Source organism: Oxyura jamaicensis, chromosome Z (assembly GCF_011077185.1).
Source record: "Oxyura jamaicensis isolate SHBP4307 breed ruddy duck chromosome Z, BPBGC_Ojam_1.0, whole genome shotgun sequence".
Classification (NCBI taxonomy): Eukaryota; Metazoa; Chordata; class Aves; order Anseriformes; family Anatidae; genus Oxyura; species Oxyura jamaicensis.
The window spans coordinates 5,455,553-5,474,364 of record NC_048926.1 but is presented as its reverse complement, the minus strand read 5'-3'; the positions used below and the strand labels follow the sequence as shown (position 1 = coordinate 5,474,364).

Sequence of the window (18,812 nt, the reverse complement as noted above, 5' to 3'; positions counted from 1 at the left end):
TATGTCTATCACACCCTGTTACACATCTTGTTCAGTCTCTGGTTTGTCCAGCCCTTCTTTTCCTCCTCTTTCTGCCCAATTTCTCTCTACATAATTCAGGTTGCTTACATCTATTATAAGGAGCATGAAAAGCAAAGAAAGTAGTCTGTCCCTGGCAATTGCTATTGCTGTAAGCTACCAATGACCTAGGAATAGTTTTGAGAGTGCTTAGCTGTAAGCTTTTAGGTATGTTTAAACTGAAATTTTCTAGTTTCAGGCAAGTAGAAGAAATCTTCATGAAAACCTGTGGTAAGCATTTCTGGGACCTAAAGCAACTCAACTGCCAGAGTTTGTAGCCAGAGTTGAAACAAAATGGTAGTGTAATTTTTATTGTGCTAAAAGACATTTTCCAGGTTCCAGCCCCTTGCCCTTGGAAAAGTGAAGCATAACAGCTGAAACAAATTAGACAGAAGGTTTCTGTCCAAACAGTTTAAAATAATTGTGTTCTAAAGCGTTGAATTTTATATTGAATTGTTCTAGGTAGTGCTAGTTCCAGTTACTAAGTGTCAAGAGTTTTTGATAGAATTGAGCTTTTTAAGAGAGATTTTTGTTGAACAATATTTACTTTGTAGAGTATGGCTAAGAGTCATTTTTTGTAGTTAAAACATTTCATACTATTACGATTGCCATTTATATGTATTCACAAGTTTGCTAATAAATACTACTGCTAAGAATTCTTTTTCTATCATCAAAGAAGCTCCTGCTGCTCGTAGGAAAGCAGAGTTTCAGATTTTGAAGCTAGTTGCTTACTTTGTCTCAAAAAGAAGACCATCTCTCTTTAGAGAGTAAGGGAAGTTTCAGTTTATGTTGAACAGCTTGGAAATTATCCTTTCAAATAACAACTTAGAGCTAATTTCCTGCAAGGGCAAAATGATGTTCTTTAAAAGATTTGCAAGTACTACCAATACCATATTAAAACTGAAAACTACTCTGTCTTTTCTCTTTAAATGGTTATAACTGACGTCTGCACTACCAACTTTATTGCAGCTTAACTGAGCAACTGCAGACTTAGATCTGGTTAAACCACTCATAATCAACCTGTTATGGCAAAAGCCCTTGCAGCAACATGAAAAATCATTCTAATTGTGAAGACTTAATTTGTTTGAATGCTAATATATATAATATTGCTATATAAGTGTTACCCCTTTTAATAAAGTTAACCTTTGAATCAATATCCAAACTTATGCTTGGTCTTCTGCGAGTGGGAGAAGGCATTAAATCTTACAATATTTGAAACCGTTTATATTTGGTGTGTCTCTGGATAAACATTGTTCTAAAGAAATATTCTATTTTTATAAGATTGTTTAGAAAAAAATCCAACATAAAGAAAAAAACACACACACACAACAAAAAAAGAGTCGTCTGTGTTCAGTTTTGGCAGTTCAAGACAAGGCTTAAATTGTCATTCATATTACTGGATATCTTAAATATGTCCAAATAAAGTGGTGTGTATTAATCTCCTCTGAAACATTGCAAACTCAAGTTGATTTTGTATTTTCCTATATGAAGGTTACAAAATGTTGGCTTTTGTACAGTTTACAGAGTGTATTTATCTAATCTGCTCTTCTACTCAGGTATTCCAACTTGATCTTGAACTTATTTTCCCTCATGGTGGATGCCAACATTCCAGATATTGCTCTTGAACCTGACAAGACTGTAAAAAAGGTAACAAGAAAGCTTTCCTTGCTTCATTAACCAAAGCCATCATATCATGAAATTTTCAGTCACTTCTGGTGACCTGTGTGTAACCAATGACCTGAGGAGGCTTGCTCCTGTTTTATGAGGACTGAGTGATTTCTAGAATCACTGAAGTTAAAGACGGGAATATACATTTGAAGTTGCCTAGCATTTATGCCCATCCATATATGCAGAATTGATCTCAATCATCCATGGAGTCCATGCCTAGTCTGATCTAGCACTCTGTTCCAAGTGATATTTCAACATTCTGCTAAGAACAGTGATCATACCTTAATGAAAAGCTTTTGATGGTGAAGCAGTCAACACTGACAGTATCATGAAAGACTGCAGGATTCTAAACTAGGTGGAACAGTCACATACAGATTTATAAAGCAGTAACTGAGACTGTTTTGACATCTTCTTCACTAAGAAATCTTAGTTTATTGTGAAAATGAACTCTGATGTGTGTCCCCTGATTCTGATTTTGTCCTGTTGCTCCAGCCTGAATCATTCTTCTCTATTTGATGTTTCACCTAGTGTTGACGTTGAACATACTGGATAAATGTTCACATAAATTTCATTGCACTTACATTTTAGGCAAATGCTGGCTTTTTTTATAATGTGATTTATAGTGAAGAGCTATCTCTTTTAATTCCACAAAAGACATTGTGGAGCCTGTGAATCCAATTTCAGTTCAGTTCACTTCTGATTCAAGCAGTGTACTTTCTCTAAAGATCAACCTGATCTTTAGTGTTTTCAATAAGCTGTGAATGCAAAGATTCAAAATTATTTAAATTAATTTCAAATTCTAATGCAATTCTCTTGAAGGTAAGTGAATTGACTCCAACCAAATTTTTCTTACAGCCTGTAAGAATAAGCATTTATGTTTAGAATTTCCTAATTTCAGATTGGTATAAAAGAGTTCATACAGTAATCATTTCATTTCTGCAAAGGCTGACATTGTTTGTTTGTTTGTTTTTGTTGTTGTTGTTGTTTTATCAGATTCAGTTATCCTGGTTTCCATTGCCAATTAACATACATTTTTCTTGTTAGTATCTTGGCAACACATTTTATCTTGGACAACACTTTTGTGTATTATACCAAGGGTAGATTTTTTTTTTTTGTAGTGTATGATAGGACGTAAAATTCTTTAAAATATTTATAAAGGCTGCTTTTACTGTAGTAACATCTGAATGTTTCAGATGCTTACAAAATTCGTACTTAATAGAAGTTTCCTCCCTTGTTTTTAAATATAAAATCAAGATAGAGAATTGAAAGCCAACAAGTCTTTTCTTCAGCTAAGAAGTATGTTACAGTTCACTGACATACAGTAGCTAAAATCAGGTTTATATCAAGCATGATTATAGTGTATCCAGTTGGAGATAACAGAAGAAAGAACCAAAATCTGAAAGGATAGGTGTATGAATTAGATTGATGTGCTTACTTCTATATTTCATTACTAAGTATAAATAATAGTCCCTTTTTTCATGAAAATAGTGTATGTTTATTTCCTGTCTGGTAGGTCACTTAGGCCAAGTACAACAAAGTTGTTATATTGAGCTCTGGCAATGCTGCAACTTAGATCTGTGGTTTTTACCCTGATGATGTCCATTCTCATCGTAGAGGCTTGAAAATATTGAGAGCTAGAACTGAGTCAGTGAGGCAAGTATTTGTTACATGGAATGCAGATCGCTGTCATGCTTTTAAATGTTGTTTAGCTGGGGAAGAGTGAATACCTTAAAATTTGATGCAAAATAATTATAAATGGGTAGAGTTAGTATACTGAGAGAACAGATTTCACTGTCACAAGTTCTGGAAATTCATTTAGAGTGTGTTTGTTCCTTAAAAAAGACAAAACGGTAAAACAAATTCAATAAGGTATTATCAGAAAGATAATTAAACTGTTTGGCTTGTTCATGTTTTTTTTACTTTATAGTCTTCTCAGTCATTTGCCCCAAGTATTGTTATTTTGAATAAACTCATTGTTTGACAGCTCAGCTGTTTTAAATTCCAAATAACATTCTGTTCAGTTATGGTCCTTTTGTTTTAAGAATTGTCCTTTAAATATACCTCTGGAATTTCTGAAAAAATGATATGTTAGGGTGAGATCTTGAAAGAGCAGGTGAATAGAGGACTCTCTTATAAGGCAGGTGTTGATATTATGATTTACTGGATGAACGCAACTATGTTCAAAGCAACTATGTAAGTATTTTGGTTTTGTTCTGGTTTTGGTTTATCTATTTCTTTTTTGCTTTAAAGAAAAAACATTAGGTAAATGGCTATAAAATGGCCTCACAGCAGAATCGTCTTAATTCTTTGTAAAAAGGTGAAGAATTCACTTTCTGGATAGTGTTAGAAATTTTGTTTTGAATATATAATACCCATTAGCCTGTCTCAATCAGTTCTGAGTTTTGTTAGTACCAATAAAAAAAGAAACAAGGTGTCTTGTGTCTCTTGGGCTGAGTGGCAAGTTTGTTCAGTCATTTAACAAAATAATACTGTACCTTGTTGTAGGAAAATTGAATAAATGCCTTGCATCTCAATTGATTTTTTTTTGTTTGCCTTTTTTTAAAGCTTTAAACAAAAAATCCATATATATTTCAACAGACTCAAATTAGCTAAAGATCCATTTGGACTGACCCATAAAATTAAATTACCTTTATGTGAGTCAAGTCAATAGCCATTTCAACCATGATATCACTTTCATGGGAGACAAAGGTGGAGATTTACAAACATTTATGTATCTAAGAAAGTATCCTTCTTAATAGTTACGGTGGAAAAAATTTTCTTTACTTTCCTTGTTGGTGCCGTAGGAACACTCATGCTCTGTTTTGTAGAGCCTTCATTTTTTTAGAGGGCCAGTGATCTAATTAGGCTCTGATCTCACAGGCAGCTGAAGTCAGGTCACTGAGGAAACAGGATAGGTTACCTTTATTCAAAATCTCTGATACATCAGAATATTACTTAGGATGAAACTATAAGGAAATGTATATAGTACAAAAATTAATTTTCCTTTTCAAAGAAAGGAAAGCTTATTGAAGGTGGAACATTATATTTCAATATATTTTGGTGTTCAAACTGTTCGGCATTCCTTTATATTGGAATTTTTTAGTAGGTGCAGCAATCCTGCTATTAGGAGCAGGTATAAAGTATTCTAACTATACTTCCGTAAGTTTCTCTTAACATGATCAAGAAAAGGGCATCTTATAACATACTTAAAATAGGTGTATTCTGAGCAAATTCATTCACTGCATTGTTTGTGCCTCACCAGTTTCTGTTCTCATTGAAACAGGTATGCTAGAGTACAGTCCATGGTGTTGAGGTAGCAAGGGGGATTTTTCTCAAATGGCTGCTCTTCAGATTCCTCAAAGGGAAAGCATTATGCTATTAGGCAGTACCTTGGGCTGTGTTCTGAGCAGCTTTGCAAAGAGATGTAACGTGTCATTCTTGCTTCTAGTGGGCAGAGAGGTACTTCATGCTGCAGGAAATATCTGACTGCTGAGGGACATAAAAACACACTGGCGAGTAAATCATAACATCAGAAATATTTGATGTTCTTCTTCTCTAAACTTTCAGAAAACTGTATGCCTAATTCTTTGAGTATGAATGAGCGTTTAATTATCATTTTTAATTCAAGAACACTACAGCCATTTTGTATGGCTTCATTTCTTGTACGTTCTTTTGTCACCTGTGTTACGTGTATGTATAACAAGACACTAACTAATCAGTTTGAAAAGGTAATTGGAAGTCTGCCATCTTTTGCCTTTCTAAGTTGACAGACAAATCAGAAAACAAACCAAGATAATGGAGAAAATATGATGTAGAGTATGCCCTCTTCAATGAGGCTGTGGATAATCTGAATTGTTCTTTGTTTTTTAAGTTTCATTCTGCTGTGGTAATAGAGACTTTTTAGAGAAATCTGAATGAGAAGGCACACTTGTTATGTTAAAATGTTATTAACCTGAGGAAGAAAAGGGAAGGCAGGATGTTTAGTTGTAAGCTGTTTTTGCCAAAGAAACATCTACCTTCCGGTAACACGTTATAGCCCAAGGAGCTAACTGGAAGATTTTAAGCTTGATTTATAAAATTACATTCTATCAAAAAGCATGTTGTCTGTGTGTCATTTCTGTCCAATGCTTGTGATATGTCTTGGGAGAAATATGTATCGAGTCGAGGCAAAATTGAAATAGCAGCTTGTCATGTACAACTTTCTGTAAAATAAGTATAGATTACACCTGTTTGACATGTTTTATGGCACAGGATGGAGTAAGCAGAGCTGGGCTCTCTGTTTATGTCATCTTTGAAGGTACTTACACATTCTTCTTGTTCAAAAGCGAGCAAGCTCTACACAAACTGATTTTGCTTATCAGGGGGAGAAGACTGGATATTTTCTTCTCGTTAGTGTTGAATGTACCAGAAATTTCTGATGATTACAGCTGGAATTGTGGATTTGGAACACACCACAATTTGACAGTACCTTCTTACTTGCTTTGTATAACATCTGAGTTCAGAAATTAAACCAATGCTGACCTTAATGATGCTTTCTTACACCTAAAACTGAACTGAAAATGAATGTCAGTATTGGCTGGGCTGGGGGGAAGAGGAAAGCTCTTGGTTTCAAGTTTCACTGTTATTATTTCATGTATAGAAAATATTTTTTTAACCAGCTCTCCACTTGTAGTGTGTGTACCGAGTATCACTAGGTAGATCATCTAGTACCTTTAAATTGAAAGAAAGTTTTGCTTTAGTGACTTAATTCCCTCAATCCAATTTCAATCAGTATTTTTCCCAGTAAAAGGATGGGGGGGGATGAGAGAGAGCGTGGGAGGTGGGTGGGGAAATCAAAGCAGAAAGGTGGTTGCCAGCTATATAGGTTATCTCCACTGCATAAAACCTTAGAAATCCTCTTCAGATTCTTGATGTTTAGTTTAACATGAAAACATTTGTCATTTTTTGGCAAAGAAAAAGGAGCAGCAAAGCTTGAAATTAGTTGTCTTTTTTTAACCTTTCATCTTCTTTTGTCTTCTCCATACTATTCATAAAGAAACCTGGCAGTCTAGTGTGCTTCACCTCATGGGTCAGGATACCATCTCCTACTGCTACCCTTTGATTTGGGCTTCTCTGAGAACCCCCTTTGGCTCAAAAATGTTACAAAATGAAATTAAATAGGAAAATAGCAGCAGGTTCTCCCCAGTTTGCCTCTTGCTTTCTCTGACCTCTGAGGTAATTGCCTTTAAATTTTCCACTCTTTGCTTATTCTTTTCCAAATCTCAATTTTCAGGAAAAGCACTGGGCTGAAATCTGTTTACGTTGACTTGTCAATGCATAACTGAGGATATAATGCAAATCCCCCCCTGGTGCCTTTTTTCTGCCACTGCTTCTTGCTTTTTTTTATTTCCCATGCAGCTGCAATGTTAATTGCCAATTGTTACTTTTTTTGAAATAATACAATACTATAATTTTAAATAATGGTAACTAGAATCTGTAGAATTACACAGCCAGTTTTGTGTAAGGAGGAGGTATGCCATCACGCTTCCCATGTAACAAATGCATTCAGCATTGTCACCCTCTCAACAACAAAAATATTCTGATCTTTCTGCAGGAAAGCCAGATGCCTTCTGTCTGTCCTTCATAGCAAATTTGACCTTTAAAGTAGAAAACATCAGGGACCAGTGATTCATTGGCACACAAGGAACTCGGCAGGCATTAAAGGACAGTGTTATAATTGACTGAACTGTGTTTCAGATGCCCATTGATTAAAGAAGGTGCTGCAGAGATGCTGCAAATGTGTCATTTATAGGTGAGCTTAAAAGAATTGTAGATGGAAGGTAACTTGTTTATGAAAGCCCTGTTCAGATTTGATAGCACCTTTGGATTTATGCAGAAAAAGGTTAAATTGTCATGATTCAGCGGAGTGGGGAATTTTCCTCTTACAGAATGTAGTACTTAAAACACTTAGTGTTTCCAAATCTATGCAACCTCTAACTAGGTCTCACCACACCTGATGAGAAATAAGTGGTAGAAATGTCTGGAAACTGGGAAGAAGAGAAAGCAGGCATGCTTTATTTCTTTTGCATTAAACACATCAAAGTGAAGTAATTTTTGTTTACAGAAAAGCTGAAACAGAGAAACAATGTGACTTAAGTTGCAGAGAAAGTTTGAGCCAGTTTATTTCTAATGCTGAGTTAATTTGTGAGGTTGTAGTAAAACTCCCTCTCTTCTTTCCCCCTTCTACTCCCTCCTCCACAGAAGTAAGTCAGTGGATAATTAAGAGTTAAGTTCACAAGTCATTGAAAAGGAAAAGGTTTCTCATTTGTTGTCTGACCTGCCCTTTTAGGCAGCAGTGGATATCTGTCCCTTTTTACCTAACTGAAAACACCGATGTTTTTTGAAAGGTGGAGCTAGGAAATATTTCTGAGGTTTATTAATGTCAAGAGGAGATCTAGTATTATTTCTCTGTAGGAGAAATAAACTCAGTTTTGCTTGGTCAGTCTGTCTGCTCCAGTATTTATATTTACTTCCTCCTCTGGGGAGGTTTATTCTTTGTAACAGTGTCACATTGACATTGAGCTCATTTTGCCTAGGCAGACGTTCATCTTTCTATCCATTTGGGTAATGATGCTGCAGCTGCACACCCAGCTTTTTTCTTTCTAGGCTGTTGATTCTGCATGTATATTCATTTTGAAATCCAGAAAGGCTGGAATAAACCTCACAGAGTGAAGTGAGAGCAGGAACGCCCCTGGTTCCTGGTGCTTTATGTCATGCTGTTCATTTGATCATAATTATTTGGTCAATATGAAATTCTGAACAGGAACAGTGTGATCTTTGCATATTGTGTCAGCTAAAACCCATATTTTTCTGGAAGATGAATTTACAGGTACTCACTAATGGCTTTATTAGCTTCTGTTTTTTTTGTTTTGTTTTGTTTCTTTTAAACAGAAGTCTGAACAGGCTTGTTTAGAAAGTGCAGTTTGTTCAAATCAAAACCTGGAAAACAAAAGGTATTGTTGGAATAGTCCTTCAAATAAAATTGTTAGTGCAAATAGAGCATCTGAAGAGTTTGTACAGTGAGTTGTTTGGACTGTGTTTTAATCAAGCAGCAAAGCAGGAAAGCCCTTTGCTGAAATAGGTGAAACGTGTTAAGGGTTAAGCCAAGAATTTAGTGCTAATTTTTGCTACATGTACATTGAATGCTAAGTCTGGGAGCAATCTTACGGCAAAACAGTAAAAATCACAGTAAAAAAAAAAAAAAAACTCACTAAAAATTACTTTTTTTGTCTATCAACTATGTTATCTGAGCTTTAGTAGTAGTTGGTGCATATTATGACCCAATCAAAAAGAACGCCAAAGCTTCTATTCAATTTGAGTAGCTGACTTTGCAAAGAGCAATCCCATATTAGAGTGATAAAACTACTCAATAACTAGCTACTTAGCTAGTTATTGCATCGAACACCAGCAGTGCTGCTTAATGGTGCTGGAAGAATAATACTAGAGCAACCAGCAGTCTTGGAATGGCTGACTTGCAATTAGTCTGAGAAAAATAGGGTGGTAAAAGGGTTTTCATATATCCATGTGATGTTAGTTCAAACTATTTTGCTACTTTCCTCAGGAATTACATGAATCATAGCTGCAAGTGTTCGTGAAACATAGATTGGTTAACTACACCAGGAGTATTTCTGAACTGAGTTTGTGTATGATCTCTAAATCTCAAGTCTGTCACACATCCAAAAAGGCAAAACAGCAAAAGGGAGAAGGACAAACCTGTAGATTTACTTGCTGGAAGAAAACAGACGCCTGTCCATTATCTTAAACACTTCTACTACGACTTTTAATATGGTGGTTAGGTTTTTGAGTATAGTCTCCTCTATAATGCCATCCGGATTTTTATAATGTACACAAATTAGTGGGCATGATGTGGAGTTTTCTCTGAAATGAGCTTCATATAACACGTTGATACTATTTTGAAAATCAGTCTTTCTAGTTTTCTGTGAAGATACTTCAAGCAAAAATAAGTATGAATTTACCAGCAGATAACTGCTTGTTATTCTGGTTGATGTTATCTTCTTTCCACATCAGTTACCTTTACAACTTCCCTTCTAGTGAGTTATCACATGAAATGTAAATATTCCTAATGTTTAATTTTCTTTGAAATTTCATATATTTGAAACGGGTGTTTGGGTGTGCAGGATTATGTGGTAGGAATTATCAGTATTTTGCATGAAAGGGTTTAATTCCTGCTCTAGTCTGATCTTTCACGACGTTCTACTTCCCAGTAACAACACTTTTGCTGTGGGACTCCTTTTAATTACTCCAGAAGTTATCAGGTGGGATTCTAGTCTGTAGGCTTTGATCAGGCTGTGTCATTATAAGATCCTGGGTTTTCTGCTATGCATGGGTGAAGTGACTACTTGATTTCCTTTTTTGGGAGGGTGGGGGGGCATTAATTCTTATTCCATTTCTAATGAAGCACAGGTATTTCTGCAGCAAAAGGGTAGTCAGAACTGACGATTGTGTGGTACCACCCATGTGCACTAAATGTTAACACCTGTCCATTTGTATTTTAGAAAGCTTGATAATATAAAAGTATAATAATATAGCTGCAAATTGTGACCTGATTAAAATATGTAAATGCAGTTCTAGACTATAATAAAAATGCTGTGCGAGTTTATCTTTGCACAGAAAAGGAAGACGTGTCATTTAATGCTTTACTGCAGATACTGAGAAATTCTTTGCAGAGTGGCAGTGAAGAAGACCTTTGTTTTCAGTATCAGTTACCAAACCCAACCAACCAAACACCTTCTTTCTGTTACTGTATCTTTTGCAACCTGTGCTTGACCACTAATTTGGGGAAGGTGCAAAAGCTGTTAAGTATCCAGTTCCTCCTCCTGTACTGCTTTTCACTTGAGTTTGCTTCGCCAGCAAACTTGCCATAGCTGATAAGCCTGTGATTTTACATGGGACGATCATGGTGCAAAGTGGTATTTATTCATGGTTATACCATGGAACTTTTTTCCCTTTTTTGCTTGTTACTTTGCGAAGTTTTCCTCCTGTTCTCTGTGACTCTGCAGCAATTCTCAGCTTTTATATACCTTTCAGCAATTCAGATGAAAGTAATTAATACTTAAATACTTACTGCTTTGCTCTCTTGTGCACACTCAACATACACCGTATTTTCTTCTTCATGCTTCATCTTAACCTCTTTCCCTGCAGATTTTCTTTTTCTTTGAAAACCAAACTCTACCTTGTCTCTAAGTAGCTTTCTTACAGGACACTTCCAATTTAACTGAGTTAGAATAAAATTCCTAGTCACGTAAATTTATATGCTATGCATTTATTTTCTTTTACCCTGTATTTAGGACTAAATTATCCACTGTGCAGGTGGATAAAAAGCAGGCAATTTGAAACTTTTAGGCTGAATGTCAGTATTTTCATGGGTTCTGTCGTTCTTTATACAGCCTTTTTACCCTTAAATGTTCAAGGTTACTGTTAAGACATAAAGGAATGTGTTTAAAGTTATTGTGTGCATACAGTATGGGGTTTAAAACTTTCCTTTCTGGAAACAAAACAAAAGCTTAACTAGATTTGTCAAGTATGTTTCTTTCCTATTTGACTAATGCTAATAGCAAGCTAACAAGACTCATTTAATTCAAATGCCAAAACGAGAAATCCAGGTAAATAATTCAGATGGGATGTTTTTGATGCATCCATGCTGACCATTTTTCTTAAATGTGTAGAATGAGAAATTTTGTTCTTAAATGTGTAGAATGAGATAATTGTATAACTCATCAGAACTTGACCCCCAAATTCTCTTCCACCACCGTGCAGAAATCTCTTGCTAGTTGCACCTCCTCTGTGAGAAACCACCGTCTTTCACAATATATGGTTTAGTCTGGAGCTGAGATTTCAGATAAGAATTACTATTGGTTTTGTTACAAGAACCATAAATCAGTATATATTAATCTTGCTGCTGTTACAGCTCAAGAGGTAATTTGTCATCTTGCCATGTTTCTTCTCAGCTAGGTTGCAGCAGTTATTTTTAATTGCAGTACTGAAAAATTTTCAGGCAAAAATCTAGTGCTCAGCAGCATTTGATCTTGCTGTTAATTGCAAACTGATTTTAGGGTCTAGCCGTGGCTAATTTTCTTTCCACATATATCAGTGTGCCAGTCTGTTCCTGGGGAAGGTGGGAAGTAGTATAATCCTTAATCCCATAGAGTAAAGCAGCATTTTAACATCAGGAACTGCAGGACTGAGTTGTTCTGTGAACGGATTAGAAAACAGCTGAAGCACTCCATTACTAGAGTTTTAAGAGTGTTAGTGTTTTTTGTTTGTTTGTTTTTTTAACTGCAGTTAGAAATTTTCTTAAAATCTCATTGCATCAGTTTTCCTACAAGCATGAAAAAAAATGTGATAGAAGTCTGTGGTCTCATTTTGGGAGGTATTTAAGCTTGTGTATAATTGCAGGCATGTGAGTAGTCCAAGTTCAGTTGGATTCTTCTGCATGTTTTATTGACTGTCAAACTTCTAACTTCAAACTTCTATGTGGGAGATAACAAACGTTTTCTTATATTTGTTATGAAAATGAAAGTTCTATAAAATTAGCCTGAAATTCCTTTTAATTCCCTCCCTGTGATCTGCTTCATTGGGAGTTTGAACATTTTTCAGCTTAATCTAGCCTTTCATACTGATGAAACTTTTTGAAGTTGCAGAACTCAATTTGTGTCAGTATGTTTGAAGTAAGTTTAGGGTTACAACTGTATTTTGAGTGAAGTGCTGTTGTCTTTCTGTACCTGGCGGGGTAACTTAGGCCCAGTGGTAGCACTGAAGGGTGGTCCTCTGGAATACCTTGCCTTTGGAAAAGATGCAGAGTAATAATTAACTGGTATCTCAGAATTTTCTTATCATAAAGAGGGTGGTTGCCTATGTGGTATCCTTGATGTGTAAAAAGAATGCAAAAGGGGAAGAGAAGGTGATACTGTCTCACTAATGTTTTTATTAACATTGCTGAATTTTTTTTTTTTTTCAATGCGTAACAGTAAATGAATGGAAAATAATCAGGAGAGACTTGATTCTGTCTCATAGTCTGTTTCCTCAGTCTTAGGCAGGATAAGGTTAAGAAGCAACTTAAATAATTTGATATTGGCCTACGTGAAAGGTACTTGTGATGGACAGTTCTTTAATGTAAAAAAAAAAATAATGAGCTCAACTGCTTGAGATGGAAATGGGACAAGTTCATATAGGAAATAAGCCACAATTTTTAAGCAAGGCAATTAATCATTAAAACAACTTACCTAGGATGTGATGCATTGTCTCACAGTAGAGACTCTGTAAAAGAGATTGTCACAGATAAACTGGAAATTACCAAACAATTTTTGCATCAAGTCTATACTATTTTACCTAGTTCATTATGCAAAAGACTGAGTAGATGGAGATGACGGTCTCTACAAGAGCTCACATCCTTTGAAATTCACCATTATGAACATAAAGGAAGCGATTAGATGGCTGCAACTATTTTCTGCAAGTAATGGGGATTTGCCGAGTGATTTTTATATTGTGACCAGTGCTACTTTGCAAAGGGGATGCCAGGATCTTAGTGTCCTTAATTCTATTCAGGGAGATCATGGACTTGCTAGGAGTTCTTAAACACCGCAAATGGCTTTCCAAATTGAGCTCCCATAGCTAGCATTGTTATGCAAGAAATTTGCATTGTTACGGAAGATTTTTTTTTCCTGGAAAAAATCTGAACACTCACCATTCTTGTTTGCAAACCTTGCTTTACAGACATCACTTCATAAAACTTAGAAAATGGTGTCTTGATATTTTTATCACTATATTGAATCTGTGCATCAAATTACATGAACTCATCCACAATGCTTACTTATGCATCTATCTCTCATGTATTCTAAGGGAAAAGGCATGTCTGCAAAACTTACTTGGCTTCTAAAAAAAGCAAAATGTTATTTCTTTTTCTGAAACTGCTTAAGCTCTTGCCAATTCTACGTACAGAGGTTCTGAATATTAAAAGACATGTTTGTAGTAACAGTACTTAACAGATGTTGCCATCTCGAGCAGTCCTGAACAATTGCCATGGAATTAGCTGGAATTCACAAAAAGGCATCCACTGTACCTTTGTAAATATTCATGGGTCAGGGCATTACCAAGAATGTAATAGGGGAATATAGATCTTGGTGCTTTATTCTTAATTACGCTGCTTTAATTCTTATAGAAATGGCAAGTACCAAGCAAGATGTGTTATTGGTACAATAATTACAATAGTTAAAATATGTTGTCAAAGAAAAAAACAGTGTCGGAGGTAGCAGTGTCTCCAACTGACTGTTCATGGAGGAGGGTTGGTAGGGGTTTCTAGCTTATTTAAATACTTATTTTTATGAAACAGTTAAAAATCAGACATTTTAAATAAAAGTTGTTTATTTCCAGTAATCTGCTGTAATTCAGAAGTAAAATACGGATTCTTTACTAAACTTGGACAGCTTAAATCATGTCTACTACTGGGTAGGTCTGATACAATAGTGTATGTTATAGCTATTGAAATCATATTAGTCATCTTTTTTGTCTCCCCACCCCATTCCAGGTGCAGGACAAGTTCCGTTTGGACCTGTCTGATGAAGAAGCTGTCCATTATATGCAGAGTCTAATTGATGAAAGTGTCCATGCCCTCTTTGCAGCTGTGGTGGAACAGATACATAAGTTTGCACAGGTGAGAAAGCTTCCCAATTGGTAGTCTTACTGGAAACTGAGTAACGTGAAAGGTCCAGAGTGGTAAGATCAAGACTTGAGCTCATTATTAATGATGTTGTAGTTGATAAAAGTTAAGTGTTCTTGCTGCCAGGACTGGAGAGCAAGCATGTAGAAAATTCTTTTAAACTTCTTGGTAAACATGCCAAGTGGAATGTTACTGGTCATCTTACCAGGGGTAAGAACTGCAAATTGAAAGGGTGGGGTTCCATGAGAGGAGGAAAAAAAATCTTACATTGAACGTTGTTATTCAAATTTCATTTTTTAATTTATAATACTTCTTCTTTAAAACTCTCTGGCTAGTTTGTATTTATCAGGGATTTAAGGTATTATGCTATTTGCCTTAAATATTAGGCTTATGACAAGAAATAAAATTGAAAAATTTCATTCAAAACTGATCAAAATCTGATAAAAACACTTCTCAGTTTCTGTGGCTATCTGTTTTGGGCTATGTGTTTTGCTGAAGGTCTTCCAACTAATTTATTGTTTCCTGCAAATCAAATTTTTATTTTGAAGAATTTCGTTACAGTGCAGGGTAAAATGTAAAAACATCTTTTCTGTCTGCATATGTATTTATCAAGGGTGATCTTTTGCACGGTGTGAGAGAAAAAAGAGTAATTACACAAAAGTATTGCAAAAACTGTTATTCCTTATGGATTACTTTGGTCATAGGATGTAGGATGGTAATTTCATAAGACAAAGTGAAAAGTCTAGCATCTACCTCAGGTTTTTAAAAATAAACAAGGCCATCACAAACATTCAAGATTAAAATTAAGTGACTCCAGTATGCACCTAGACTTTTCTTTTAATCACATACTGACAGTCACTTTTTTTTTAAGACATCTTTTTACTTCATTGGTTTTAGGTGTCTGCCAGTCTGTCCCAGATAATTGTTAATGCATTTGTGAAACTGTATTAATAAGTCAAAGTTTATGGATTTGATTTAGGTGACCTTTCCTGTCTCCATTCAGATGTATACTTGTTTGACCTTTCTTCAACACTAACAATTGCTTTTAAAATTGCAAGACAGATTTGTTCAGAATACATAAAGTAACTAAGAATTTGAACCCAAGGATTTTAGATCCAAGGAAGGGTGTTTTAAGTAACAAGCTGTTTTTCATGAGGTTGTGAACTCTCTTTATGTGGTGCTGTAGAGTTTGACACCTGTGTCCTTTTAGCTTTCCTTTTTCTCTCTTGGGATCACATGACATTGCACATTAAAATGTGAACAACAATGTGTTATTTTAAATGCTTAAGGCATTTTTAACCTCATGCGATGTGGGATTCTTCCAGCTTTGGAGTTCTGATTACTGCCTTCATTCATATTCTGTAAATAGCTACAGTTGCAGGCTTCCCCCTGCAAGAACATTGGGTAGTATCAGCGTGAAGAGGACATGACAATAAGTCACAAATGAATTGGCAGTTAACATGTATTAAGATTCTGAAATGTGTTCGTGCATTAAAAAAACACACAAAAAAAATCAAAATTAAATGCAATAAGTCTATTATCTTTATACTACAAGTGAGGTAGGACACTTTGTAGTGATATTTAGTACTTCATTAGTCAAAATCATTACTTTTTTCTGAGACTGTCTTTGTTAGAGGAATTTGCTGCTGAAGTCTTCAGAGTCTTTAAATCGTTGAACAAATGAACAATTAATGCATAATTGAATTTGCAGTAAAGCGGTCATCTTACACAATGGCCAATTGAAGCTTTCAATTTGTTCCTGTATAATGCTGCATTAAATTACCAATGGCCTTACTCTAAATAGTAATAAAAACTGTCGAAAAAAAAAAAAAAACCTATGCGGGTATAATGACACCTGCTTAAATAGCAGATTTGGACCTAAAGCCGTGCAATTTTTCATGTGAAATGCTCTTAAGCATGTTTTTCTTTAAATTTATCAATAGATATCTATTATCCTGCTGCCTTCAGAATAGGTCTACAGGGAATCTGTGATATCTACTGCGATAGTTAAGAGCTTTTTAATAAGGTTGGTTATTGCAGTGACCATTGTGTGAGCATTCTGTGTCACTCTCGGTGAAAGTGGAGCTCTTCAGTAGAGCAGTCTTAGATATTTTGGCATCGACTTAGTCCTGTTCTTTCATAACAATATTATGAATTTGGTTCAATTCAAAGCTCTGTTATGAAGCCTTTAGTTTCTAATGTATCTCTAATTTATTGTCATGCTAGATATTTTACAGGCCCTTTTATGTGCTATACATTTGTTTCCTTAGTAATGGTTATCAACAAACTTGTCTCAAAAGTAAATAAACTTAACATTTAGAACAAGTTAATGGTGTGGTATAATACTCTTCAACTGCTCAAGATGAGAAGAAAGTGCATAGTGATTTCACTTAATACTAATGAAGACTGGCTAGCCACTTCTCCCAGGAGAGTCATTTTGATTCTAGCATTATTTATTTCTGCCAAGAAGGGAAATAGTCTCAAATTGAAGTGACTAACTTCAATTTTTTTCCTTGTAAATTTACAGCTTAAGTCATTTGCATTGTTAATCAGTGATTTTTAAAGAGTGAAACCTTGGGGGATGAGGGGTGTCCCACCTAAAATACAGTATTACAATTGAGGTTATACTGACAGACAGTTAGTCTTTAAGGAGTAAACTCATTTTAGACTGTAAATATAAAGAGGTATTAGGATATTCAGAAGCTGTGGTCCAAGTGCTGCAGTGGTTCCTTTCACTCATAGCAGGGCTTCTGTTTTTCTCCTTTTGGAGAAGCCTGTCTTGCATGCTGAAAATAAAACAAGTGGAAAGTCTACCACCAGGACTGTGCATATTGGATGAAACTGTCCAGTGTCAGACAGTGTTGACTTCCAAATGATCTGGTCTCCTGAAGGGTTGTGTTCAGTGGTTTTTAAACTCAGTTCAATTTACACATATCTTTTGGTCTCTGAGAATAAGCCAGGTTGAATATATTCCATTCTGTTTTTTCTTCCCTTGTAGTATTGGAGAAAATAAGCCCTTTGCCTTCCTGCGATGGAAACAAGCCTCAGCAAATGCTCAAGAAAGAGACTTTCTCAAGCCCTTACAGACTTCACTAAACAATTTTGGAAGGCCAATCTGCAGATTTGGTGGCATGGAGAACCAAGAGCTTGGGAGGCAGAAAGGCTTTTTGAGTCTCATTTCTTTAAAGGTTTAAAAATAACCATTTTTTAAAAAGGAGTATGTTTACTTATACCGTCCTTCGGGCTCAGATACAATGGCATTTCTTTCTAAGGACAATGTCAGCCTCAAAGGTTGAAGTGAGCAACTTCCTCCCAAGCCAAAGATAACTGGAAGAGGCTGGATTTGATGGTAGATTCTTGTACCTGTTAAAATATTTTCTTATTTAAAAATTGAAATCATTTCTATACTGAACATGTGTATGTACAAAGTGCAGCAGTGAGGCTACAGTTCTTCAGTGCAGAATAACACGAAACCACGTTAATCTCCTCTCCTCCCCTCCTACTAACTTTAATCCTTGAGTAAGTTTTAAATATGATTCGTATGTTCCTTTATTTCCTACCTTGGGCAATGTTATCATTTAGAAAGGACAATCATTTCTTCCCTGCTTACAATAATGTTTTTAAGTGCTGGTAAGTTAGTCGGCTGTAGGCAGTCAATTAAATCATCAGTAACAGGCTCAGCAACCAGAATGCACAGTGAGGTGTTCAGTATTGCACAGTTTAAATCCAAGTGTTTTCTGTACAGCAATTATATATTCATGACTAATAAACTCTTTGTTGTTGCAGTCTTGAGGTATTCTGTTTTGTCTTTTTCATCTCACCTGCTGAGACATGGCATGCTAGAGGATTATGTTCATAACTCTTGGCTTTCTGCAAGCATTTTCAGAGTTTGTTTGATTCAGGAATAAGGCCACTAATAAAATGACTTCTATGCCACATGTTGAGTGCATAATGAATCTGTTTTGAATAATCAACAGTGTAATTAGCTCTTCATAAATGTGTGGATCTTTTCAAAGGCTGCACTTACACTCCTTTTTTTTGTTTGTCAGGAGGAAAGCCCTACCAATTATGAACATAAGAAGGACTGATTTGAATCTGAATCTTGTTATTTGTGAATCAAGTCTTGCTCATTGCTGCTTCTGCTAGCAAACACAAGAAGTGCTTTGATGGAGGAAAATTTGTAAGAGGCCCTTAGTTATTTCAGCATATTACCCAAATTTGCTAGTTAAACACAACATTGTTTCAGCTCCTCTTCTCCACATAAGGTGCCACTTAGTAGGAGCTATATTACCCTTGTTACTTAATGTTTGTGTTAGCTGGCAAAACTGCTGCAGAGGGCGCACAGCAGTACCTCCAATCTTTAGCTGACTCC

The 18,812-nt window shown here is 35.6% G+C and overlaps 1 protein-coding gene across 2 annotated transcripts in view; it reads left to right on the top strand.

Annotated features, from left to right (window-relative positions):
- The window catches only part of PIK3C3 (phosphatidylinositol 3-kinase catalytic subunit type 3), a 70,991-nt gene extending 52,755 nt beyond the window's left edge, over window positions 1-18,236 (top strand). For both annotated transcript variants that reach the window (XM_035309834.1, XM_035309833.1), the window contains 3 exons: window positions 1,614-1,704; window positions 14,309-14,434; window positions 17,439-18,236. In XM_035309834.1, the coding sequence (XP_035165725.1) occupies window positions 1,614-1,704; window positions 14,309-14,434; window positions 17,439-17,453 (232 nt within the window). In that variant the 3' untranslated portion in view covers window positions 17,454-18,236. The remainder of the gene's footprint in view (window positions 1-1,613; window positions 1,705-14,308; window positions 14,435-17,438) is intronic.
- The last annotated feature ends 576 nt before the right edge of the window (window positions 18,237-18,812 follow it).